The 27,723-nt window shown below is 39.9% G+C and overlaps 1 protein-coding gene across 3 annotated transcripts in view; it reads left to right on the forward strand.

The window, feature by feature from the left end:
- Positions 1-27,723, forward strand: part of GRIK1 (glutamate ionotropic receptor kainate type subunit 1) — a 246,962-nt gene that overhangs the window by 136,520 nt on the left and 82,719 nt on the right. For all 3 annotated transcript variants that reach the window (XM_030579306.1, XM_030579316.1, XM_030579325.1), the window contains exons 5-7: positions 15,829-15,882; positions 18,004-18,177; positions 23,161-23,304. In XM_030579306.1, coding sequence (XP_030435166.1) covers positions 15,829-15,882; positions 18,004-18,177; positions 23,161-23,304 — 372 coding nt within the window. The remainder of the gene's footprint in view (positions 1-15,828; positions 15,883-18,003; positions 18,178-23,160; positions 23,305-27,723) is intronic.

A 27,723-nucleotide genomic window follows, 5' to 3' on the forward strand; every position in this document is an offset into this window, starting at 1 on the left:
AACCCACCAGTAATGCTCATTTCTCATTCTCAAAGATATAATGCCATTTGGTTTTCATTTGCTGGGAAACAATAAAACTGCATTCATGTGGATTAAGTTGTAGATCTGTTATCGGAGACAGTTGGCACAGAGCAACTCATATGAGCTCAGTTGAGTTTTACAGCACTTTGGAGGCGTGCAGTGCTATGTTTCTGATGAGAATTTGGGTTGCACCCGTGAAGATGATTTGCAATTGTAGTTACAACTTTGGATTCTGCTGGCATGAAAGGAATGTTTCTTTTTTTTTAATATGTCCTGTTTCAATTTTTTTAACCTTATGTCTAAATGTAAGGATCATTTTCCAAATGCACATTGACTTGCTCAAATCAAGTCATTCTCGCCATAAAACCTATTGGGTCAAATTAAACTGAGTTACACTGGGGTGAGTCTACAGTAATTCCACTGAAGACAACATAACAACTCTGGATTCGCACCACCGTAAGGGAATAGAATTTGGCCCACTGGCTGCAACTTGCCAAATTTCAGCTCTGGGCTGGAGAAAAGAGGCAAAGAAAATGGCACCATAGTACATAACAATAAATTTAAAAAAAAACTAGGTATTTCTACAGATCACAGATACAAACAGGAATAAAAACTAAAGATTCCTGTCCCAAGGAGATTGCAATCTAAAACCCCATTGCCTTAAAGATGTATGTACCTGCTTAAATTTATGTAGTGTGTTTACTTCAAAGGGACTATTCAGTGCATAAAGTGAAGTAGGTATGAAAATCTTTGTGGGATTGAGAGCCCAGTCCTGAAAACTGATCAGCTTGGGCAGACCCCTGTGCCCATGCAGACACACAGTGACTTCAGTGAGGCACCACACAGGTCATGCACATTGGCTTACAGGTTGGGGGCTTACATCAGACATAATGAAGCTGCAAACCTGAAGGGGAGCCCCAGGAAGGCATGCAATTTGATTTATTTTTTGGAACACAGGTTGGTAGTTCTGAAGAGCAGGAACATATGGCAAAGGAATGAGCTTTGCAGTGGAAGGCTAATCAAATGAAGTCAGTCGCAAGCAGAACCAGCTCCAGGCACCAGCTTAGCAAGTAGGTGCTTGGGGTAGCCCCTCCGGAGAGGGGAGGCAGGTCCAGCTATTCGGCGGCAATTCAGCGGAGGGTCCTCACTCCCAGTCGGAGTGAAGGATCTCCCACTGAGTTGCCACAGATTGCGATTGCAGCTTTTGTTTTTTGGCTGCTTAGGGCGGCAAAACTCCTTGAGCTGGCCCTGGTCCCAAGGGATATGAAGGAAGTGACTAAGGTTACCTGGCTCACTGGTGGAGGTGGGGAGTACTTCAAGCATAGTAAATTGTTTATGAAAAAATAACCACTGAGTCAAAAAAACAAGAGGAGCCAAAGGGTGTGCTACGGTGGGCTAAAGTGGGCGTAGAGTGCAGGGGGGGAGACAAGTGATAGGAGAGATGCTCTGCAAAGAACTGAAAGTGAAGACAAAGAGCCTGAAGTGGACTGTGGAAAGAAACAGGGAACTGAGTAGGGCTGTGCCTTGGGTCAGAGCTGTGGGGAAGGAAGCAGCACAGCATGTTGAATGGATTGGAGAGGGAAACGATAAGAGGTCAGAGAAGATGTGGCTACTGTAGTCAAAGGAGAGATAACCATGGTGTGAACCAAAGTTTTGGCTGTGATGACAAAATAAGAAGTGGATTTTGAGGCGTTTGTAGAAGAAGAAAGAATGAATGGTGGTTATGAGACAGATCATACTTTGTTGTAATTCTAGATGTGGAGGAAAGATGATTAATGTTAGTCAATGAACTACAAGACAACATAATATTTATCTCTAATACTCCTCCAAAAGAGTTTGTAACCTCCTGGAACTGGAGCAATTTGGCTGATGGCGCTTACAGATTTTACCACCTGCGTCAACAGATTTTGGGATCATCTTGAACCAAGCAATTCAGTTGACTGAGCTTATGTGCTCCACAGTTTCATGTTTTCTGAAATTTTGAACTGATAGAACTTACAAACTAAACACAGTGACCATCTGTGTCTGTACTGTGGCATTTTCCAATAGCACTAACCTCCTTTTGAAAATCTCGGTCTAATTCTCTTTAAACCAGTGACTTGGCTGATGAAGTGTACAAACATGCAAGGCCTGTGTGACTCTGCTGACAAAGAGCCTATAAATTCTACTAACAGAGTGCGTAATCTTCCTGAACTTCAGCAGGTTTACAAACTCTTCTACCATGGCTATGTTCCAATGGTGATTCTACACTCCATGTGGTTTTGGCAAAGTTCACAAAGACTGACATCATATTGAGGGAGTTGCAATTTTGGCCAGGGACATCCAGGTAAATTCTTTTACTAAAAGAAACATGAAATCTTTAATGTCTATGTAAAATAAATTAAAAGTATGCACTGGGCTTTATGAAAAGAGGACTGTGTTTGGGTGAGGAAAGTTTGATTTTGTAGCTATATAAATACTACAGAGCTCAGTATTCCTTAATAGAGCTGGGTGAAATTTTTAAACAAAAACGTTAATTAATAAAAAAATCATCATCTTTTAAAAAATGGTTAACTTTTAAAAAAATTAAATATTTTAATCCAAGTTATTGAAAGGGTTATAAAAATTTTCACTTACTAAAATAATGTCAACATTTGAGAAAATGTGTTTAAAATATAAAAATTGGGTTTAATTTTGAACCCAGAGAAATGGAAACAACTTACAAATTTTGAATTTTTTCAGAATTTTATTTTTTGACCAACCCTACTTACTGGCCAACTCTTCTAAAGTTAAATATAGCAGGAATAATTTTGGGGAAGTTCTGTGTCCTGAGATATGCAAGAGGTTAGATATACATAGTATAACAGCCTCTTTTTGTGTGTCCTCGCTTACCTGCTAAGGTTAAGTCTTTAACATTAACTTGCAATTTGCTTTTTTGACTGAAGCATAGTGATGTAGATTTTACTGCTAGACAAACTCTGACTGATTTTGTAGCTACTCATTTTAAATGCTCTCTTTTCCCACACTTTTTTTGTTATTACATTTTATGGAATGTGCTTGTATTTTTAATAAGATTTTGGATACCCAGAAAATGTTTTATGAAGATTTCTATAGTCACTTCATCTACATGGTGGTCATAGCAGCAAAATAACTAATTCAGTTCTTATAGAAGTGCTAAAACTGTGTGCCACAGTAGTAAGCACTCTAACTACAATGATAAATATGAAAAGGTATTTCATTAAAATAAGTAATGTATGACATTTTAAAGAACCTTCCTTGGCTAAAGTATCTCTAAGTATTAGGGGCCTTAACCAGCTCACAATTTATCCAGACTTCATGATTGTACAGGACCCAGTAAGCCACATATAGTATGGCAGCTTCACAGCTCATCAGCCAACTCAGAAGCCTGGTTGTTGCATGGTGCAAGGACAAAATCCTGCTCTGTGCTTAGCAGCATGGGAGATCATATAAAATCCTCACTATCCTAGGACACATCTTCTCGGTGGGGGGTGGGAGAACAGCCTGCAGGCATTACTTTAACCCGCACCCCTGGTATGGCTCTAGTAGGAAGGGAGGATTGGGAGAGAAGGGGAATGGAACTCAGACCTTTTAATTATTTTTAAGATTAAAAACTCTACCCCATTTCAGTACTCATCCCCCAGTCACTGGTTGGTAGGTGGAAGCCTGGTCCCACTTGTCTAAGACCTGGTATACACTTAAAAATTAAACTGACCTGTTATGTCCCTCAGGGTTGTGAACAATTTTGCAACCTGAGCACCAGAATTAGGTTGATATAAACCTCAGTGTAGACTGAAGTAGGTCAATGAAAGAATTTTTCTGCTAACCAAGTTACAGCCTCTCTGAGAGTTGAAAAAACAACATTGGCAAAAACTCCCCTTTCTTTTGCTGTAGGAATTGTCTACACTAGGGATCGGCAACCTTTGGCACATGGCCTGCCAGGGTAAGCCCCTGGTGGGCCAGGCCAATTTGTTTACTTGCTGTGTCCGCAGGTTCGGCTGTACGCGGCTCCCAGTGGCTGTGGTTTGCCACTCCAGGCCAATAAGGGTTCCAGGAAGCAGCGCCAGCTGTCATAAACAGATAGCTAAGGGTTAATGTCTCTTTCACCTGGAAAGGAGTAACCTGAAACACCTGACCAGAGGACCAATCAGGAAACAAGACTTTTTCAAATCTGGGTGGAGGGAAGTTTGGGTGTGAGTTCTTTGTTCTTTGTCTTGTGTCTGTGACCTCTCGGCTATGAGAGTGATTTTTCTATCTCCTGGCTTTCTAATCTTCTGTTTCCAAGTTGTAAGTACAAAGATAGTAAGACAATAAGGTTTATATTGTTTTCTTTTGTATTTACATGTGTGTAGTTGCTGGAATGTGTTAAATTTTATTCTTTTTGGATAAATCTGTTTATTCATTTTTTTCTTTTAAGCAAATGACCCTGTATTTGTCACCTTAATACAGAGAGACCATTTTTATGTCCTTTTCTTTCTTTTTATATAAAGCTTTCTTTTTAAGACCTGTTGGAGTTTTTCTTTAGTGGGGACTCCAGGGAATTGAGTCTGCAGCTCACCAGGGAATTGGTGGGAGGAAGAAGTCAGGGGGAAAATCTCTTTGTGTTAGATTTACTAACCTGACTTTGCATATCCTCTGGGTGAGGGAGGAGGAGGAGAGATTAGCTCTCTCGGTACTTGTGTTTTCCAGGACTGGAAACAGGGAGGGTGGAGTCCCTCTGTTTAGATTCACGGAGCTTGCTTCTGTATATCTCTCCAGGAACCCAGGGAGGGAACACCTGGAGGGGAGGAGGGGGAAGGGAAATGGTTTATTCCCCTTTGTTGTGAGACTCAAGGAATCTGAGTCTTGGGGTCCCCCAGGGAAGGTTTTGGGGAGACCACAGTGAGCTAGGTACTGTATAATCCCTGGCTGGTGGCAGCTTTACCAGATCCAAGCTGGTAACTAAGCTTGGAGGTTTTCATGCTAACACCCATATTTTGGATGCTAAGGTCCAGATCTGGGAAAAATGTTATGACACACGCACAATGACACAACTTAAGTAGCTTTGGCGCTACTCCCACTACTTTTGGAGCAGGGGCAGCTCCAGGCACCAGAACAGCAAGTGCGTGCCTGAGGCAGCAAGCCGCGGGGCTGGGGGGTGGCATGCCATTTGCTGTGAGGGCGGCAGTCAGGCAACCTTCAGCGGCATACCTGCAGGAGGTCTGCTGGTCCTGCGCCACCAAATCCATGTGATCAGCGGACCACCCGCAGGCCATCTGACTGCCATACTTGGGGCTGCAAAAAACATAGGGCTGCCCCTGTATTGGAGGAATTCCCATGATTAAGTGTGGCTCTTTTCTTCTAGATCACTGTCTGGGCTTGGGAGCACGGGCAAGAGATGTTCAGATCCATGATCCCCTTCTCTTTCACTGAACTTAAAGAGACAGTTAACCAGGAAGACTTCCTTTTCTAATCACATGGCTCCTTTAAAATGGTTCCTCTAGCTAAATTAGATCAGTCAGCTGGGCAAAATCCTATCCCTGGTTTTAAGCCATCAGTCAAAACACTGAGCATGCTCAGTGCATCTCACCATGTCTTTCACAAGTACCTTAATGCCATATATCATTTGAATGGAGCAGATTTAGGATGCAATATAAGACAGCATTAGATGGCTGTATCTGTGTGAATAGTACCCCACTGGAAAAGTGAGCACCTGCTGTGACTGTGCATGCTGGGTGCATTGAGGACACAACAGACACAGACACATCCAGCAGACACAGAGTCAGGGAGAGATTGGGCAGATCCTTAGAGGCAAAATTATAATTTGAGATATGAGGCTATACATATGTAATTTGAAAAAATCCTCTATGTTGTGTCAACTACCATCTTTGCTGACACTCATGAGACTTCCAGAACTAAGAGCATTAGCCTCCACAACTTTGGTTAAAGAGCCAGATACTGTAACTGGTGACTCTACAACATTCATCCTCTGGGGATCAAGCACACAGGGAAACATGTACCACGCATTGGTCAGCAGGTTATAGTGGCACTTGGGTCACTTATGTAAGAGGACAGTTATTTGTTCAAAGTCTTAGCAATGTCAATGATGGCACAAAGTGGAATACTTAGATACAAGAGTTATTTTCTAATTGAAGTATTTTATAGAATTTAGCATTCTCTCTAAACGTATGTACATTTGGAGCCAAATTCTATACTCAACTATAGCTAAGTGCATATTTAGGGAAAGGTAAACTCAATGGATTGCAGTTGAGTTACTCAAATCCATCAGTGTAAATCTAAAATAGCTTGATTTAAGTCGGTGGAGTTACTGTACTCTGCATTTACACAGCATGGTTCTCTGATTCTATACTATAATAAGAACATTTAACATTGAGGGGATGTGCGTGAGACGCATTTAATAAGATTTATTTTTATAACCTGGGGCAATAGAGTAGTGATAATACATCTAATTATTTGATTAATGAGTAACTTAATGCTCATGAAATTGAATAATAGCACTGACAATGAATAAGCAATATGTAAGCAAGCATTGATAATGCTCTGTCAATGTATTTTATTCCTAACTTACCATACCCCTATCATAGAAATGTAGAGTTAGAAGGGACCTTGAGAAGTCATCATGTCCAGCCCCCTATGCTGACGCAGGACAAAATAAAACTAGACCATATCTGGCAGGCATTTGCCCAACCTGTTTTTTAAACCTCCAGTGATGGGGATTCCACAACTTCCCTTGGAAGCCTATTCCAGAGCTTAACTACCCTCATAGTTAAAAAAAAACAACACTTTCTAAAATCTACCCTAAATCTCCCTTGCTGCAGATTAAACCCATTGCTTATTGTCCTACCTTCAGTGAACATGGAGAACAATTGATCATGGTTCTTTTTGTAACAGCCCTTAACATATTTGAAAACTGTTACCAGGTCCTCCCTCAGTCTTCTTTTCTCAAGACTAAACATACCACTGACTGGTCTATATGTCTCCAGTCTTCTTTGTTCCCCCTTTTTTAAAGATAGGTTCTATGTTTGCCCTTCTCCAGTCTTCTGGGAACCTCATCCATCCTCCAGAAGTTCTCAAAGATAACTCTGGTTCTGAGATTTCTTCAGCTAATTATTGAAGTACCCTAGGATGAATTTAATCAAGCCCTGCTGACTTGAACATGTCTAACTGATCTAAATATTCTTCAGCTTGTTCTTTCTTTACTTTGGCTTGCATTCCTTCCCTCTTGCTTTTAATATTAATTGTGTGATATATCTGGTCACCATTAACTTTTTAGTGAAGACTGAAGGAAAATAGGCATTAAACACCTCAGCCTTCTTGATGCCATCACTTATTAGCTCTCCTTCCCCTGTGAGGTGTAACTTGTTTTGAGCCTTAGCCTTTCTGATTTTGCTCCCACATTTGTGCTATTCTTTTCTACTACTCCTTAGCAATTTATCCATTTCCTCTTTTTGTAGAATTCCTTTTTGATTTTGAGATCATTAAAGAGCTGCAGATGGAGCCATATTGGCCTCTTCCTATGTTTCCTTCACATTGGGATAGTTTGCAGTTGTGCCTTAAATACTGTTTGCTTGAGAAACTGCCAGCTCTCCTGAGCTCCTTTTTCCCTTAGAGTTTTCTTCCCATGGGACCTTACATACTGGTTTTCTGAGTTTGTTAAAGTCTGCTTTTTTGAAGTCCATTGTCCTTATTCTGCTGCTCTCATTCCTTCCTTTCCTTAAAATAATGAAATCATCATGATCACCTTCACCCAAATTGCCTTCCAACTTCAATTCCTCTACCATTTCCTCCCTGGTGGTCAGAATCAAATCTAAAATGGCTCTCTCCCTTGTTACTTCCTCCACTTTCTGGACCAAAAGTTGTCCCCAATATATTCCAAGAATTCATTGGAAATTTTGTGTTTTGCCATATTAGTTTTCCCAGAAATGTCTGGGTAGTTAAAGTCTGTCCGCCTCCCCACCCAATCTTGTGCAGAGGTTGCTGACAGTGCTAAATTATAAGATGCATTTGTAAGGCGGTCAAATGTCTGTTAGGAGCTGTGGTACAATGAAACCACCATGTTTGTTTTCCGTAATGAGGCCCAAGGAAGTGTGCAGAGGTGAGAAGTCACTGTATTGATCTACTGTACACCCAGTTACTAAACATATTTTGTCTATTGGAATTTAACAAGGCTTACAACACATTTCAAGAGCTGCACCTGCTGTAGTGCAAACTTACACATGGATTGCTTAAAGTACTTGGGTGATTTCAGTGGGCCCACATTTTCATCCCTGTGCTTCACATATCACAGCAATGTAGGAAAATTCTTAGGCTTATTTTTATAGCGTTCTTTTAGAGAAATGTCACAAGAAGTTTTTGAAATTTCCTGACATTTCATTTTGTCCTTTAATAAGTAAAATACTATATGAAACTGCTAGAAAGAGGGGATTTTTTAGAATAAATAAGCAAAAATCATAATGAAAGGTTCCTGATTAGCAGGTAGTGCCTGATTAATGGCACAGGCTTCCCCATAAAACTTGACAGTAAGGTTGATTTGCCATTGCCCTGTGCCTTGTGTAGTTATTTTACAATAGTGCAAAGCGAGCATGAAATGTTGCAGCTCAGATTTGGTAGCAATTTACCCTCACTTTGCACTGATTTAAATAACTACAAAAGGTGAAAGCCGCTGTGAATCCGGCCAAGAGTGCCTATAACCTGACTTGAAAGGACTATCTTTATGAATGATAGGAGAGTTCAGTCTTCATGCACATTCGTGGCCTGAAACAAAACCTGTTGAATTTAAGGATAATCCTTCCACTGATTTCAATTGTCTTTGGATTTGGCCCTCAAAGTCATTGGACACTTTGCTGAGATTACAAGACAGGGTACGGATTAGTGCTAGTTGTGGTTGAGATTTTGGGGATGGACAAGTGTGTTGTCCGGGAACTACACAGAGAAGACCAAACTAATTTCAGGTGCGCTATCAAATAGACACCAGATATGTAACAACAATTTCATTCACCACTGATCAGGGCTGGGTGATAATTTAGAGGTGAAAGGATCTTTATTTCATTACAAATTCTTAAACCATTCAGCCCCCAGCAACAGAAATTAAAAGCTGTTTAAAAAAATGCCTCTGGAAAAATTAGTCACCGGTGGCACCCACTCAATTATAAAAGTCTTAAACAGCACCTCAGTGCATTCATAAGAGCCTCCTTTGACATTGTCTAAAGAAATCGTGCACTAAATGTAACCGGGATATAAGAATGTAGGTTAATGGGAATCCATTAAAATTAATGGATTAATTTGCTGTCCTTTGGATTCTGCAACATTCCGTCAGTTTAACGTTACTGGCAATTGCAACTACAACTAAGAAAAGCCTCATCTATTCCTCATGGATACATTTACCTATTGTTCATAAAGCTGTTTTCCAGCTGAAGACCACACTAATTTAACATTTTAAGTACTGCCATCAAAGGTCAACAGAATAATCTTGGCAAATTCAACACGTAATCTCTCATATCTGGCCAGTGATCCTTCTCTTAAGAAGGGTTTTACCTAAAGAATAGGTTTATACAGGACTGGATGACTCAAGGGATTAGCAAGGAGGGTGCAGAGTCTTTCATCTATAATGTATTTGTTCAAATTCATCACTCATTGCATAGTTGGTCAGAGATGGACATGAAATAAATTAGCAGTCTCAATCTAGTTTCTTATGGGCAGATGTCTAGATATTAACCCCTCACAATAACACTCATGGTTCCCATTAACTCTGTCTTTCCTTTTGTTTGTTAGGGTCACTTGCTCTATCTTTCTCTTTGGCAAGGATCACATCTACCTACCTGTAAATATTGGATCTAGTACAAAGGGATCCAAACGTGACTGGGGCTTTTGGGTGGTACCATATTATTAGTAATAGTAACATGTAGGAGTCCCAGTGGGACCAGGACCCATTGTGATAAGTTTTGTACAAACACAGAACAAAAAGATGTTCCCCTGCCCCAAAGACCTTATAGTCGAAATAATTATGAATAGTTGTCCATCTCTGCAGAGAAATTCAGGACTAAATTGACATAAAGGCTGCACTGCTCTCTTGCCTCAAAAGTGGTCCCTCCAGCTCGGAGGGGAAGTATGTAGCTGCTATGGTGTAAGAAAACTTAAGTGACTGCTTTCTGAATTGTATATGTCCCGAAAATAAAGACTGAAATAAATTGTCTCCATTCACAAGGACTACAGGCACTTTAATAATAAAATGTAGTAGTTATTATAGAAACCAATTACTTGCAAACAAAGATTACTATACAACTGTTGAAAAAGGGTACCAAAAAGTAATTATAGTACACTCTCCTTTATTGGGAAGTTCACTTGGGAACCAATTTAGCCATAAAATGGAGATAATAATGCTTACTCACTTTGTAAAGTGCTTTGAGATTGTGGATGAAAAACATCCTATTTAGCTGTCTATTTCAGGGTGTTGGTTTTTTTTTAACACATCGCTATAGTATGTAAGTGCTATGAACTGCCAAGTTTTATAATTTTTAATGACTACAAGGGCTGATGATTATTACTGCTTAAGATTTAGATCCTAGTGAGTACCATGTGAGCAGAGGGGTTGGACTGCGTAGAGCTCATTGCAGCAACAGGGCCCAAATCTGAATAGAACAAGAGTAAAATCACATTCATTATTAGGAAAGTATAGCATGTGACACTGCAAACTGACATTCTGTAATTCGCACTTCAGCTATTTATGAATATTTACTCTCTCACTTTGAAAAGCAATGTCATTATTTTTTTTTAATTCAAAAAGCATTACCCTGATTAAGCTTTATTTTTTCATGTCTTGACTGCAGTTCTTTGGTTGTGGGTCCACCTAATATCCTTCATTATAGACCTGATTCTAAGCCTATTGAATTCAGTAGGAGTCTTTCCATTGACTTCAGTGGATTCATTTGATTGGGGTGCCGACTTTGGTAGATAAAAATTCTTACTGGAACTCACTCTTTCCATCTCAATACTTATTTACCCTTTGTCGTCCAAGGCAGCACTGTAGACTGACTTTTGAAATCATTATAGTCAGTAGGTATTTGTATGTATTGCCAATGGTGTTCCAGTTAAATTACATGGGATTTAATATTTCTGTGAAGTGCAGTGCTACTATGAAAAGTGATTTCATTTACAAGGCATTCTAAAATTCCATGTTCCTTCTATCTCAATGTCTCAAATGTGAATCAATTTACAAGTAAAATGATGCTTGTTCTAGCTCCAGTGTCAACTTGGGATCTTGAAAATAAAACTTGTTTCTTTTCTTCTTGTGTATAATCACCAGGAATAAATATCTGTAAGCCAAATTAAGCCCTTAGTAACATCTGTGGAAAACTATTGCTGTCAATGGTTTGCACATGTGTAACTGACTAGAACTTGTGCATCAACAGAACTGTTTATGAACAAGGAACAGATTCTACCTTGCTCACCTTCGTTGTTTTGATTCTGTAGGGCTAAAAGGACAAAAAAGCAATAAAAGCTTACTTTTGTCACACTAGTCCACAAATATCATTCTGAACACACACAGGGAGAAAATCTGATGATCCACTTTTCAGAATGGAACTGTACTTTAAGGGTTTGTCTAGTGTAGCCTTTTCCTACTCAGTGAACCAGGAGATGATATGTTCACTAGGTTGTTCTCTCCATTCTGCCTTTAAAGTCTAGATTCACAAAGAGATTTAGGTGTTTTAATGCCCAGCATCACACTACCTAACTTTTAGGTGCCTAGAAAAATCACTGGAATCCACAAAGCCTGAGTCCAGGCTACCTATACATTGTATAGAGAGAAATATGTGCTTAAGAATGGCATCCACAAAAGCTAGTATGCTAGATGGCTCCCCGTTTAAGCTGCCCAATAGCAGACAGCAATCAGAGGTCTGTTCTAAGCCCCACCCCTTCAGGGAATTTGCTGCATAAGTGCAGGCTGGAGGGAGGTGTCTACTTCTGCTTGAGATTCAGCCGTGAGCCCTCTCCTGGAACTAGGCATCTACGTTATTTTTTTGCAAGAAATGCCAGAGGCGGCGGCAGTGGTACCATCTCTCATCTTATAAGTTTTAGCCTAATAGTTAGAGCACTCATCCTGGATCTGGGAGAAGTGGATTTATTTCCCCCTTCTGTCTGATTGGAAGCAAGAATGTGAATGTGTATCCTACTTCTCAGAAGAGTGCTCTATCCACTGAGCAATGGGATATTCAGATGTGGGTACCTGTCAGTCTTTCTGATTCAAGCTGTTTCACTTTGTATAAATGCTTAAATAGCAATTGTGCCAGAGAGAGAGGGAGTGTGTTGCCTGGTGATTGGGAGGCCCAAGGTCCATTCCCCCTGCTCCAATGTCTATTTATTTATACAAAGCAGAACAGCTCCAGTAAGAGAGTGAGAGAGCCCCACATCAAAACATCCTGTATGTCAGTGGTTAGAGCACTCTGAGAGGTGGAAGACCTCCTGTTCAAATCCTTTCTCCCGACCAGGCAGAGAAGGGAACTGAATCAACATGTCCCATATGAGTGCTCCAACTACTGGGCTAAAAATTATAAAGAAGGTGGTGGCACTATCCCCGGCCTGGTGTGCATCCTAATCCAGTAGGAGTGCTCAGAGCATGCCTACCAAATTGGACCCCACAGTTGAGATACACAGGGCAGCATCTATTTCATCTGGTTTGAGGATCCTGCTGGGGCTCAGGTATCTGGGCACCTAGAGTGCGGCATTGTGCACATGCCCAGTGACAGAAACTTAGTTGCCTGGGGGAAAATTAGGCACCAAAGGATTTTAGGTGTATACGGAATTAGATGGCAACCAAGCTGGGGTTTTGGGGATCTCAATGGCACCTACATTTTGAACTAACTTCTCATTTAAATGCCTAAGTCCTTTCATGGATCTGGGTCTAAATGTCTTAGTATCTTATGGACCCAAGTGTTTTATGCAGATTGCATCTCACGCTTCTGCTTTTAGACACTGAAATGGGAATGCTGTGTTCATCAAAGCCTCATGTTTGCTTTTCTCTCTCAAGGCTAAATTGAAACCATACATAATAAACTAGTTTAATGTAAATATTTATATATGTAAATTTGAAAATGTATATGTTCTTGCTTTTATATTGACTTAATAAAATGAATTGATTGTGGACTTTTTTGTGGGGGACCAAATGAATTAGAAGATTTATAAAGGAATATAGCACCAGGGACTGAATTGACATAGAGAGGAAACTACCTCAGGCCAGAACTGAGTCAGACTATGTCACATCGGCAGGATGTCATGGCAAAGTTTCTATTTTTGCTGTCATACACAAATATGATATATAAAGGACATCAATCTCCAGGACTGTCAATTTGCCTCCTTTCACAAGCAATAAATTAACATAAGAAATTTAAAAAAACCTCCTGAAATATAAATTCAATGAAGTGATTAAATAAAATACTTAACTCATTTTTAGCAGTTGGAAGTGGATCAGCCATCTTGGATGCACACTGACCTGTTATTATTTACCTGTTATTATTTATTTAGGAGTACAGGTTCTTTTCTATTTGTACCATGGAATTGCACTAGTAGACAATTGGTATACAGAGGCCTTGTCTACACAAGAGAATCTACACAAGAATGTTGTTAGCCCTGGTATGCCAAACAGCTATACAAACATTTGTTATAAATATTCTAAAAATATTATTTATAACACTTATGTTAGCCTTGCTGAGAGCACGTCTGAATAATGTTTATTTTGAGCTTGTGCTACCACCTTGATATAGATGAGAAACTAGTTCTCATGCCACAATTAATTCTCCCAACATGATCCCAGAGAATATAATGCACTCGAGCCACTTTACTGTACTGTGACAGGTTTCAGTGGAAGCCGTGTTAGTCTGTATCAGCTTAAAAAAAACGAGGAGTCCTTGTGGCACCTTAGAGACTAACAAATTTATTTGGGCATAAGCCTTTGTGGGCTAGAGCCCACTTCATCAGATGAGTGAAGTAAACAATACAGGAGCAGGTATAAATACATTAAATAAATTTGTTAGTATCTAAGGTGCCACAAGGACTCGTTTTTTTTACTGTACTGTGTGGGTGGATGTGGAGATAAATGCAAAAGAAAGAATTGAGAGTGTGGAACATCCCATTACACATAGGCCAATACTACCATTTTAATTATATATGAGCCAATTCTCCAGGATAGGAGAGGCACTAGTTTGGTATCATAGCTGCAGTAGCAGCCAGTTCCTGAAGCCTCAAAGGAAGACTAGACCTACCCCTATTCCTGTAATGCACTAGGGTGAGAACCCCTCCAATATTTTATGGGACGTCCTTTGGCTCTTTTATTTAATTGATTTGCCACATAAGTAAGGAAATGCTGAATCAAATCTTTGAAGAACAACACTAAACAATATCACTGTTCGTTAAACCTTGCTTTCGGTGTAGAATTCAGATTGAAGAAACCTAGTCTTTTTAACAAAAGCTTAATCACAAAGTGAAAGAAAGAAAGAAGAAAGAGTTAGTTCTCCTTTTATATTGTCCTAAGACTGCACTGATTTACGCACCTGAAATAAAAATCATGGATATGGCTTCTTGTTTAATAGACTTCGCCTGTTAAAACAAGATATTAAATGTTCAGAAGGTTCTCCACCCCAGGCCTGTGTTTTTGCACTTGAACACAGGTAAGGAAATACTAGGAAGAATTTATTATGTGCCTTTGTATCTCAAATGCAGCAGTGGAAAGAATATTTTCCTTTTGCAAACAGATTTGGACAGATTGTAGAAACCTGCTAAATATTGATTCTGTTAAGGCTGAGCTTCAAATTAAAATTATTTTCACTTGTATATGTAAAGAGTTTTGTGAATTGATTTTAAAAAGGATGTATTGAATATATATTAAAATTAATAAGTACCATTTTAAACATTAAATTGAAGTTTATGATGATTGCATTGTAGAGCTGAGGGCAATAGAAATGTACATTTGAGAGAAAAACATGTGATATGTTAAGGGAAATGGTTTCCCTAAAGAGTCTTAAAATAAAGAGTTGTCCCTTATTTTTCATGTGGTTTTCATTATTTCCATCTAACAAAGGTAATCGCCCTCTAATGCACCCTAACCAGTAGACCAATTTAATGACATGGGCAGAAAAAGAATTCCCTCCTCAACTCACAAAGGTAATCAGCTTGTGTTTAAACAAAGCTTAATTACCACTGAAACACTGTCTCAGTTTGCATAGCTTCAGAGTGTATTAGCACTTGGAGTTACTCCAGATCCAATTTTTATTTATGTATTTATTTTCTTGCACTATTTGCTTTAGCGACCTCCTGCAGAATTGAATGCAAGTTGACTGTGTTATTTAAAGAATCATTTCTTCTTCTGTCAAGTTTACTGCCAAACACATTCACTGAGTGTCTTTTTCTTCCACTATAAGGAATGTCTAATCAGTATTCTCTCCCCTTCATTTGGTATGTCTCAATCACATTCCCTCCGAGGCATCTCCATTCCAGACTAAGCAGCACGCTTCTTTTAACACCACCCCCACATCCCAAATATCTAGCCAGTTTTCCCTTTCCTGAACTTTTCAATCTTTGTTCTCTTTCTTGAGGAGAGGTAATGAAAATCTTTAGTTTTAATCAAAAATCACAAATGTTCCTTAAGTGCAGTTTTCATTGTAGTCAATGTAAACTGTATTCTATAGTTCCAAGTTGATCCTGTGCTCTTCAAAAGACAGTGAAATAACCTTAATCACTGAACGCTTCTACTGTCAAGTCAACTCAAACTGTTTCTTATTTAGAATGTCAATTTCACCCTTTGACTTTCTTTTCCAACAGATTCTTTCCATGGGAATGATGACTGAATACTATCACTACTTTTTTACAACACTGGTAAGAAATACTGAGAGTTTTGCTAATAACATTGGTTCTCCTATTTCAGTGAAGACAGCTGAAATCTTGCATCTCTCTCTGAGTTTTGAGTGTCACTATTACAGATGAAAAACACTAGAAAATTACTAAGTATTTTTATTACTTCAGGATCCAGTATTTTGTGGTGGAGATGTCCTCAAGAATCTATCAAAATTGGCAGAACTGGCCAACACTTTCCCATCACTAATTCTTACTGTGCTCCATAAAAATAATTAAAATGAAATACCCATTAACAAAATCACATTTGAGGAAGTTCAAATAATTAAGTTCAGATCTGGCAGAGGAGGGGGGGTTAGGTATAGGGTTTTGAGTTACTCCATTATAGAAATGGGCCTGAGACCAGAAATTCAAGTTTGGAGCAAATCCAGACTTCTCCATTTGGGGATGAAGCCCCAACTATTGTTCTGCTCAGTCTATGTTAAAGCCACAATTCAGCAAAGACTTTAAGCACATGCTTAAATCAGTCCTTACTCAGGAAAGAACTTGAGCACCTGCCTGACTTTAAGCATGTGTTTAGGTCCAACTTAATGGGGGTCAAGCACATGCCAACATACTTGACTGAATCAGGTCCTATAACATTATTCTCTTTCCACTCCCTCTGCTCCGAGTTTGTCAGCTGTGCTGCAACTAGAAGGTAGTCAAGGTCCTTCAGTTGCATGTCAGCAGCTGTAGTGGATTAGGCTGGTGTGTGTTGTGTGACACCAAGTGTCTGACAAATAAAGCCTATGGCTAAAAAAGTTTTATTTAATAAGGAAACAAAAATATGGAACTACAGGAATGTTTCGGCTTACAGAAGAAGAGCCTTCATATTTCTTTTATGATATGAATATTTGAATTTTCATTAAATATATCACTCATTTGTTCTTTGAAATCTAAACTTGAGATTCGTTTTCATTTTAAACTGCAGGCAGAGGAGAGAACCCAGATTAGTGGCACACAGCCTACAGTGTCAAGTGCATATCAGTTTCTATGCATAAATTTGTTTATTTCTTTGTATCAGATAAACATTTATGTTGAAGTGAAATCCAGCCTCACTCTTGAAGTCACTCCATCAAGATGCCAAATAGACATCTTGCCTTGAATGTTTAGAACTTGAAACAGAATCTTGAAAAACTTCCCATACAACTCACCCTAATCTCCCCCAGAAATATACACCACATTTTAAGACTGGATGTGGGCTTCTCTCCTTTGTGAAAGATTAGTGAATTCAACTTTAAAAAGTCAACACTTACCAGACCGTTGGCATGCTACAATATCTGGGGCAATGCTGTACATGCCCTACACTCAGAGCAAGAAATCGCTGTGATGCTGTAAATGTTGACACTTTAAGCGTGATGATCAGGTCATGACTATGTACTGTCATTTGTGGCTTCATTGGTCTGCTGATATCAGCAAGATTTTGTTCTAAAATGCAAACCAGCTCTAGCAAGCACCTTTCATATTTTCGTTGCAGGACATATTGTTTTGAAAAGTGTCATGGAATTATGTCACTTACAGTAGTCATTATTTTCCTACCCTGCAAACTTCAAGTGTCTAATGCACATGGAATTACTCTGCACCACTGGTCTGACACATACATTAGACACACTGACAGCAAGTTACCTGTAGCTGGCAAGGCAGGAGAAAAATGGGGATCGCAAGTCGTAAAACTGTATTACTCTCCACAACTGGAATCTTCATTCCCAGGATTGAGAAGTATACTTAATGTTGGCCAACCAATTCTTCATGTTGGTTTGTCATAGCTGTAACATTATGATAGGACTGATAAATCAAAACCAGATATTGAAGTGCCACTTGCTTGTAGAATAGTGCTGTTGTGGGGAACTGATTTTTATGTTCCAACAAACTAGGTATGAGATTTGTAAAAAAAAGCCTCTTCGCAAATGTTGTGACTATTGTTTGCAGGAGTGCAGAGGGAAGAGATACAATGAAAAAAATATACTAGCATTTGATTGAAAATGACAAAAAATTGTATAGTTTAGGCTTCAAGTGTCTTTGATTGTAACTGATAAATAGTTTGCTCTAAAAATAATACAGCATCTTGAAAATGTGTTTGGTTTTGTTTTTTAAATGATGATTTAGGATCTATTTGCGTTAGATCTGGAACCCTACAGATACAGTGGAGTAAACATGACTGGGTTTCGCTTGCTCAACATTGACAATCCACAGGTTACATCAGTTATTGAAAAGTGGTCGATGGAACGGCTGCAGGCACCGCCCAAACCAGAAACTGGCCTCCTGGATGGCATGATGACAGTAAGTGAATAACCACAGCCTGAACTTAGAGCAGATGGCTACAGAGGCCTTTCCAATTCTATTCCAATCCAAGGATAAACACAGATGTTTTGTTCTTAATTCCCCATATTTATCTGGATTGGTACAGGGGAAGAAAGCAAGAGACAGCAAAGGAAGACACTTAGGAAACAAAATTAAAGTGTAATTTGGTGGCCAACATCTCCCCAAGCATTATGGGCCCAGTACTGAAGCCCTTACCTACATAAATAGTTAATGGGAATACTCACATGAGTAGGAATATAAGGTAGAATTCAGTGTGCACTGTTGAAAGTTTAACCAAGTTTAAGCAGAGGTAGAGGTTTCCCATTTGCTTTTCCACTTACTCCATTTTCCAAATGTTGGAAGAGAATCCATAGAGGTAAAGATGCATTTTTAAAATTTTTATTTATTTATTACTTTTCTTGACCACAGTAGTGAATTTGTTCCTTTAACCAATGTTAAAGTTAGGCATGTGACAATCAGTGACACTCACATGAATAGATGAATTACAAAGCACTCTGACAAGGTGCTTTGTGCTTATCATTTCTCTCTCTCTTGTCGAATGTACTTGCAGCAGTCTCATTTCTCTAAGAAAGTTCAGAATTTGATGAATATAAGAGGAGATAAAAACTTCCAGAGAGGTATAGTATTAGTAATCTGCAAGGAAAGATACTGTATGTGTAGGCAGGTAATAGCATTTTTAAATTGGAAAAGTGCCTTCTTTCTCCATTCTGATCATCTACAGCAGCACTTTGGCTTTGAAGATGTAATTTAGATATAAGTGAAGGGTATCATCTTGTTGAGAAATGTGGGGGGGGTTCCCCTTCAAAGGATCAAAAGAACAAATAGAAACAATTGAACTGATTAAGTCTGACGAACATGGTTCTAGATTGTGGCATTGTTTTCCAGCATCTGATAATATTCTTAACAAAAATTGAATGATGTGGGATGCAGTATGGAACCAGACTTTATTACAAAATAATTTCTGGTGTCATTTTGAAACACACTAATTGTTACAGAGAATTTCCCTGGTCAACTATCTTCAGCAAAACTTTAAAAAAATTCTCTTTTAAGCACTACAGCAATATACAAGATGGAGTAGATAGCGTCTTTGTCCCTAGGAATTTATAATGGAAGGCCCCAGTCCTCCAATAGGATACATGCAGGCAGAGCCATTCATCCACACCGATCTGATTACGGGATTGGGGTCTAAGACAGAGTTCAGATCTCTTCTTTTATTAGGCAGAACCTTCCTTTTCCATATGTCCAAATTTGCTCAGATGTCTTAGAGGCAATATAAACAGACGAGGTTACTAATCAGCTGTGCTTACTTTAAACATTCATAGCAATTTCGCTTATTTAGTTAGGTATAGAGCTATAATACTGCTGTAAGAAAGGAAAGACAACTGTCACATAGCAATCACCGCCCAACCCTGTGTTCCAGCACCACCTACAATGTGTGCTAAGGAGCCTGTGGCTCAAGAATCAGATTCCTCAGCCACCTAAGGACTCATGGAACATATAACCTGTGAAAGAGATCATCCTCAGCCTCAAGAGATTGCCAATGACTGCTGTAATTCATTAGACAGTGAGGAGATGACAAGTTACGCATTATCAGGAGAATGATTAAACTTTCTAATATTAATACAAGATTTTTCCCTTCTAGTTAAAAAAATGGCACTTGCATGGGGGTGGGGAAAATGGAAAGATTCTCACAATGAGATACCCGGATTTCTGTGCAATCATCTAAATAAAATATTAAAATCAAAATAATGAGAAATTCAAAGGCTGAATCTCTGCCCCTGATTTACCCTATTTTGCCTAACTATTGTAGAACAGGTAGGACGCTATCATTTTTTTTGTAGAAAAACCCATATTAGGGCAAAAGTTACATGGAAACACTCAAGGCAGTTCACTACACAGAATTTCTGATGTGTTCTGCTCTTCAGGCTACGCAAGGAGGTCTGGAATGGCTTTAACCACACAGAAGCTTTGAGATCTTCTAGGAAATGCATAGATCTCAGGCTAGCCAACTAGAAATGTCTGTATATACTCATATTTGTTGTTGTGAATGCAGAGTGGTCTTTTTTTTTTTAATGCAATGTTTTCTACAAAATATCAGCTCATTCTAGTCCATGTCGACTAGCACTGGCAAAATGTTTTTGTGATGATCACAATCATTTTTGAACTGTAAAATCTGGATAAAACTGTCGCTTTTTGATTAGCGTCCATGATGTCATAGCCATGTCTATAACATCCAACCAAGGCACACCCCTGATATGTTTTTTATGACTTTTCCATGTGGTTGTATTTTTAAGTGAATGGCAGGTGGCTGACAGGCCTACTAAGTTAATTTGTCGATCCAGAGAACAGGTTTAGCACGGGCAGCAGTTAAAGCTTGCACTCCTGTGGCCGGGTAGTATAACAGTGTGGCTACTAGTGGTGAGAAAGCAATTGCAGTCTCCATCCCAACACGTTTGGCCTTTTAATTGAGTGGTGGTTATTAAAAATTCAAGAACAAACCAACTCATTCCACATAGGCCATCATCTACCGTCAGAGAGTGACGATTTTCATGCTGTAACACTGAACCAGATTCTTACCAACAATCCACTGCATATTTTACCAACCCTCACAGCCTCTCCCCACTCAAATTTCATTTCCAGGAATGTATTTGGGGGATTATTGGGATTATGTCACAATCTACCACTAGGTAAATAGTAGGTCTATATCTGGCACAGCATACATCTCCCAGTGCATGTGGGCAGCTATGCTGGCCAGTGCAGAGCCTTTCTCCACTCTCTCCTGACCACATGTACAATGCGGGAGATGTCATGATCCCACAGAGGCTTCTGTTTCCCCTGCACAGCTACCTACAGAATGGGTGTCCCATGCAGCAGAGCAAGATGCCCTCTCATTCCTCAGTGCAGCCACATGATTGAACATTAAATAGAGAAACGAACAAAGGATCAGAGGGGAAGTACAGACAGAGAGGTAAAGTGAGTGTCTCAATGTCACACAGCAAGATGGATGAATATTAACAATTATAAAGCAGTGAACTTTGATCAGCCATTTCCAGCTTCATAACCAACAGTACCAATGCAGGCAGTGCTGCCACTGACAAACAATATATGTATCTTATTTTGGAGTAATGGTACAGTCTGACCATTACAGTGATGCAAACTGAGATCTGCTCTGAAGCATCTCCACCAGAAATCCTCAAATTCTCTAGGCCGAATTCATCCTGGGTGTAACTCCAGAGAAACAGAGTCAAACCCTAGATGAATTTGCCCTAGTCAGCCTAATTTCAAGCCTGATCCAAAGCCTATTGAAGTCAATGAGAGTCTTTCCATTGACTTTGGCCTGGTCTACACGGGGGATGGAGGAGAGATTAATCTAAGATACACAACTTCAGCTACAAGTATAGTGTAGCTGAAGTCGATTTATCTCAGATCGACTTAGATTGACTTACTTTGCATCTTCGTGGCGCGGGATTGACAGTTGCCGCTCCCCTGTTGACTCCGCTTCCCCCTCTCGCACATATAGACTTCCAGAGTAGACGGGGAGCACATTAGGGGATTGATGTATCGTGTCTAGATGAGACGCGATACATCGATCCCCAATAGATCAATCACTAACCGCCGGATGGGCAGGTAGTGTAGACATAGCCTTTGTGGGGCTTTGGATTAGGATCTTAGTCAACAGGATCTGTTTGTAACTTTTAAAGACGCTTGGCCCACAGTACAGCTGCTATTGTCTCCTGCGGTGCATCTCATCATTTATAACATTTTTTATTAGCTTTTGATTGTGGGAGCTTTGTTTTGTGCAGAGTCTGACCAGGGATGTCAGGAGTGATTCCTCCTCTGCAGTATATTAAGATTAGCAAGTACATTTAGATCACATGTGATTGCCAGCAAAAGACTTCAGTGCTGATAAAACTGATGCCATTGTAATTTACTTAGGTAAATGAAACAGACAAAGAATCAAAGCTGTTAATTTCCCAAAGGAACACCAGGGAAAAAGAATAAAAAATGGGTTAGTTATGTAGTTCATATAAATGAGTCCAGTTTCTCATCTGCAAAATCATTAGCATTTTCTTAGGCTCAAATTTACTTCTGAATTAGTCAGTATTTTTATAATAAATAATGTAGCATATTAATGAATTAATTCTGACAACATCTCTGTGAGGTGAGTAAAAATTATCACCGTTTTATATAAAGGGACCACTGAGGCAGAGAGTAAAGGTGGGATTTTCAAAAACTTCTCAGTGTTACAAGTCCCATTGGCTTGCAGTAACACTCTGGGTAAAGTTTTCAAAAGTGCCAAAGTCCCATTTTCAAAAGCGATTAAACACTTAAGCTCCTAAATCCTAGACTTTTAATGAGACTTAGGAGTCTAACAGCCTAAGTGCCTAAAGGACAAATTTTTAAATGTATTTAGGCACCTGAAAATAGAGAGGCAACTAGTGGGATTGACTGCACTTTTGAAAATCTCACTAGGCAAGTTTCTACATCTTTAGGCACTCAAATACCTTTAAAAATCAGACTTTAAGGCACTTCTGAAAATATGACTTAGGCTCCTAAATCACTTAGTCTTTTAAAAGTTTTGCCTGATGCACTTGTGAAAATTACACCCCAAATAACTTCCCTGGTATCACACAGGAAATCTACAGCAGAGATGGGAATAAAATGCAAATCTCCTCATTCCTGCGTCTTAACCACTAGACCACTCTTCCTTTCTCTTCCATCTGATTGTTAAATATTTTGTTCAGCAATACCTAGTAGCACAAATTAACACAAAGCAATAGAAACAAGACCTGTCTCTTGTTTTAACTTTGGACTCACATGAGAGTCGCAGAAAAGAAGCAGCTTACTCTCTCATAAGTAGAATGGGATGTTTGTTCTGAGATGACAAAAGGGGAGGGAGAAGAAGGATGTAAATTAAAGAACCTTCTGTTTTTCATGCAGACTGAAGCAGCTCTGATGTATGATGCTGTTTACATGGTAGCAGTGGCTTCCCAGCGTGCCTCTCAAATGACTGTCAGCTCCCTGCAGTGCCACAGACACAAGCCATGGCGTTTTGGACCCAGATTTATGAATCTGATAAAAGAGGCAAGTGTACACCATCTGCTTACAACCAGCATAATCCTCTCTTTGTTCTTTATTGCAGTGGATTCTGTATTACATGCCACTATGGAACATATTGTACTTTCTGATTTCTAATGTTAGAATATCCATTTCTATCTTGTTTTCCTCCTTTAGGAGCTTAGGTTTACAAACACAAGGCTGCTGCCTGCATTTCAATGGCAACTTTATCCCATCTTAAAAATGTAGCAAGAAACTCCAGGCATGATCAAGTTTCCCATGTGACTTCCCATGTTTCTTCTTGATTTATATTTATTATGGAGTTGGGGTACTCATCATTCACTAAACTGTGCTAGCCAGTAATCAAACTATGGAAGAACCATCTGCTGCCATTGTAGAAACTGGGGTGAACCTTCATAACCAGATTCCATAGTTCTGTACTTGTTTGACCGCCGTTGTCAGGCTGATTCCCCACTTGTCAAATGGGTGAAGTGCTTCCACTCTCTCACAAATGTATTTTACATTACTGAATCTCATTAGTAAATATCAGAACTCTCTTTCCTGCAAAGGAAAGGCTGTATGGAGGCAGCAGTCAGAAGTGATTGTTCTTTCCTTTCCCCCACATCCCATATTTGGAGCCTAATTCTGCCTTCATTCAGAGAACTTTAATTCCTATCAAAGCCATACCCATGTTGCACTTGTGTAAGTGGAACAGAACTGGCTGGCTGAGGGATACATATACAGTAGCTGGCATGATATGGCATGTTACTGAGATCAGGAATCTCTCTGGAAGCAAGTTGCAGCCAGACCATGAAGTTACATAAAATATAGACACGATACAGACAGCTTCTCAGAATCTGTGAGGGCTCTTTCCTTCAAAGATTGTCACAGGTAGGTCCCTATATCATTTGATTATCTAGCTGCACAGGTTCCCAAAGCATTGGTTCTTTTGCTCTTTTGCTGTACTGACAACCATTTTACCTTCCTGCCCTCTTTTTCTTGCCTATTTTAACTATGTTTTCCCCCACAAGGGAAATTCTGTAGATTTCCTGTACCTGCCTCCAAGCTTCTGCCTTTAAAAAGGATAAAGGACCAGAGCAACCCTTGCCCCAGGGACCTTATTTAAAAAAAGTTTGATGGGGAAGGCATGAGGACACTATCATGAGCTTTACTAACAGTGCAAGTGGAGAGGAGGCATGCAGCAGCTCTTGAACTGCGTAGGACTCCCTAGGAGGGGATCTGTAGGAGACAGGGGTGGCTCCAGGCACCAGCACGCCAAGCGCGTGCCTAGGGTGGCATGCCACCAGTTGCCGCGAGGGCAGCAGGCAGGTTGCCTTCGGCGGCATGCCTGCAAAGGGTCCGCTGGTCCCACGGCTTTGGCGGACCTCCCGCAGGCATGCCGCTGAATCCACGGGACCAGGGATCTCCCGCATGCAAGCCGCCGAAGGCAGCCTGCCTGCCGTGCTTGGGGCGGCAAAATACCTAGAGCCGCCCCTGGTAGGAGAAGGGGTGCACAGTAGCAGAAAGAAGCCCACACTACATTTAGCGACCCAAAGAGCATTTGGAAGTACCATTGAGCACAGTGCCTCACTCCAGTAGAGTTCAAAACTGCTGCATGGCAGGTCCTCTCCTGCAGGGGCTATAAGAGAGGAGAGCAGAAGGTGAGGCTGTGAGGCTGTTGTAGGGGCAGCCTGTGGCAAAAAGGACCATAGTGCTTGTGAGATCAGGGAGGCAGCGCTGCAGAGCTTTGAAACCCTATAACTGCTTCCTGCCCATGCTCTACACTTCCCGCAGCTATTCATGACAGAAAACTAACTCCAAAAAAACTGTCTGTGGCAAATGTGATCTCCCTCTCCCACATATTCGCCTGAAGAAAGTAGGACACTGTTGATCTCAATCTAGAGCTTGTCTAAAAAGCAGGGTAGTGCAGTCTTCCGGGGTGTGATTTCTAAACGGTACGAATGTGTTGCGCACACTAACGAATGCGTCTGGTGCACACTAACGGATCCTAATGTACTTTAATGTAGGACTGTTTCAAATAGCACAATGTTAAAGTGCACCAGCAGGATCTACATGGACCAATTAAAGCATAGCACATTTGCACAGTTTAGAAATCCCACACCCATAGAGTGCATCACCCCACCATGTAGACAAGCCCTAAGTGTCTAAGTAAAGCCTAAGAGCTGCTTCAACCACCACTTCTCCCTTCTCTCACAAACCTCATCTTAGGCTATATTTACACTACTGAGCCTGCCTTGACAGAGCTCTCTAGTGTCGAAGCAGCGTATGCCAACAGGAGTTGTTCTGCCAGTGTAACATCACTACCTCCCCAAATGACATTAACTATTTCACTAGAAACAGTCTTCTGCCGGCTGTGTCTACACTGTGGGTTGGGGGGATTGACAGCATAGCTGTGCCAAAGTAAGTTTTAAGTGTAAACCAGTCCTTAGGCTCCGTAGATCTTCTAATTCATTTGTCTCTGAAGTGTTTCTGGGTTTGCTGTCCCACACTCCCACTGGGTGGAAGTTTGCATGCAAAGGATGTTATACCTCAAATTCAAATAATGTTGTCATTATAGTCTCACTTTGCAGTACATGTTTACAATGGAACTGAAAAGTGACTTTGTAATCAATTAATTCTGTTCCATAATTCAGTGATGCTCTGCTGCACACACTGAGGGACTTTTAGCACATAGTATAAATAGCCTGGATCATAAGCTTCAAAAACATCTTAAAACTTTGACGAAAAGCAGTGGAAGTATCTCAGCAGATCCAGTTTAGGGTTTAATATGTTAAGCAATTCTATGGTCACATTTATCATTGAGAGATGACTTCTTGCAGGGAATGAGATATGTGAACTAATTACGGATAGTTTCACGGATAATTTCTTTCATGGGTCAGTAAAACACTGATTTACGCACTTCATGTTTTATCTTCATGTTTTCTGTGCTAGCCAAAAAGTACATTATTAAAATGAATTGATAAGAATGTCTAAGGCAGTAATCCATTTCACAAAGGAGGACACAACAGGTGTTTAAAAATTGAATTGTAAATACACTAGGACCTCACTAATTCATGCAAAGAACTAGGAGGCATAGCAAGGGTGGATGATATTGTTCAAATTAGGGAGGAAGCCAATACACAGTAAAAAAAAAAAAAGTCAAGTAGCTGCTTGATAGTTGTGTCCACTTTATTTTCCTAAGTGTGGTTTAGTTTTAATTGTTTATTATTTGTATATTACCAACACTCTGAACAATTTTATAGACAGGTATGAAGATAAGATACCTGCCCAGCTATTGAGGTAGAGGATGTACAGACAAAGGTGGAAAACAACAAGCTCTATGGTTGGCAAAGTTAAGCATACACCTTGGTAACTCCATGTTTTTATTTGGATTTTGCTTTTAGACACAGTAAAGATTTTCAGTAATTTAATTTCTTCTGACATATCAGTGGAGAGAATAAAGGTGGAAATCCTCTGACCTGTAGAGCACCTGGGCTTCTCCTTCTCTCAGCAGTTGGGCAAATTAATTTTTTCAGTCTATCAATATTCTGTTGGAAATCAGAGTTCGAGTCACATCTTCTCCTCAGATGTGAATGAATGGGTTTCCTCATAAGTTGCATATCTGAGGACAGAATTTGGCCCCTTATTTATGTTAAACTGAATGTATGCCTGTCTAAAAAGCCAAAAACCATGAATGGGTTTGAATTACTGTGTTAATATGAGTGCAGTCCTCCCTGCACCTCAGAATTAACATTATGACCTAACCAATTATGCCAGTTCCACTGGCTTTAGACCTTAGAAGACTGATTTAGCTCAGTACCATTAGCTCTATCTTTTAGAGGGAAAGAACATCAAAGTGTCTGAGGCTATAGAAGTGATCAATACTTAAACAAAAATGTAATCATCTATATTCTAAATATCCCAAGAGCTGCTTCTGACTCTGGGAACCAGAAAATTGCAGGCAGAAAGCAAGCCAAACCCAAACCCCTAATTGTCAAAACTGTTTTGAGGTCCCAGTGGTCATAAGCTAGTTCCTTCTTGGGAGAATATTACATAAAGTACATTGCGTGGGATCAAGACTCTCCCACAGTAGGTCATGAAGCTTTCTTTTTTTTAATAAAGACTAAAACCTTGTCAGAAGCACCTCTCTCTATGACCTAGTGTCACTGATATGTAAATGATATTTTAATCCCTCAGCTACTTGTGGAAGGGTTTCCAGATGAGCACATCTTGTGTCATTCCACGCCCCCCAATCCATTGCCCAGAGAGGAAAAAAAAGTCTTTTTCTCTTCAGAAAGGAAACAAAAAGGAAGCATAATTCTTCCTCACACAGAAAGAAAGGAATAGCACATAAACATGACTCTTCCTTCTTTCCTAGTCCTCCTACAGGCAGGAAACAAGTTAGGAGAGGGAATTCTCCTAATTTCTACTTTTCTTCTTCCTCTC

Source organism: Gopherus evgoodei, chromosome 1 (assembly GCF_007399415.2).
Source record: "Gopherus evgoodei ecotype Sinaloan lineage chromosome 1, rGopEvg1_v1.p, whole genome shotgun sequence".
In the NCBI taxonomy this organism is placed as follows: domain Eukaryota; kingdom Metazoa; phylum Chordata; order Testudines; family Testudinidae; genus Gopherus; species Gopherus evgoodei.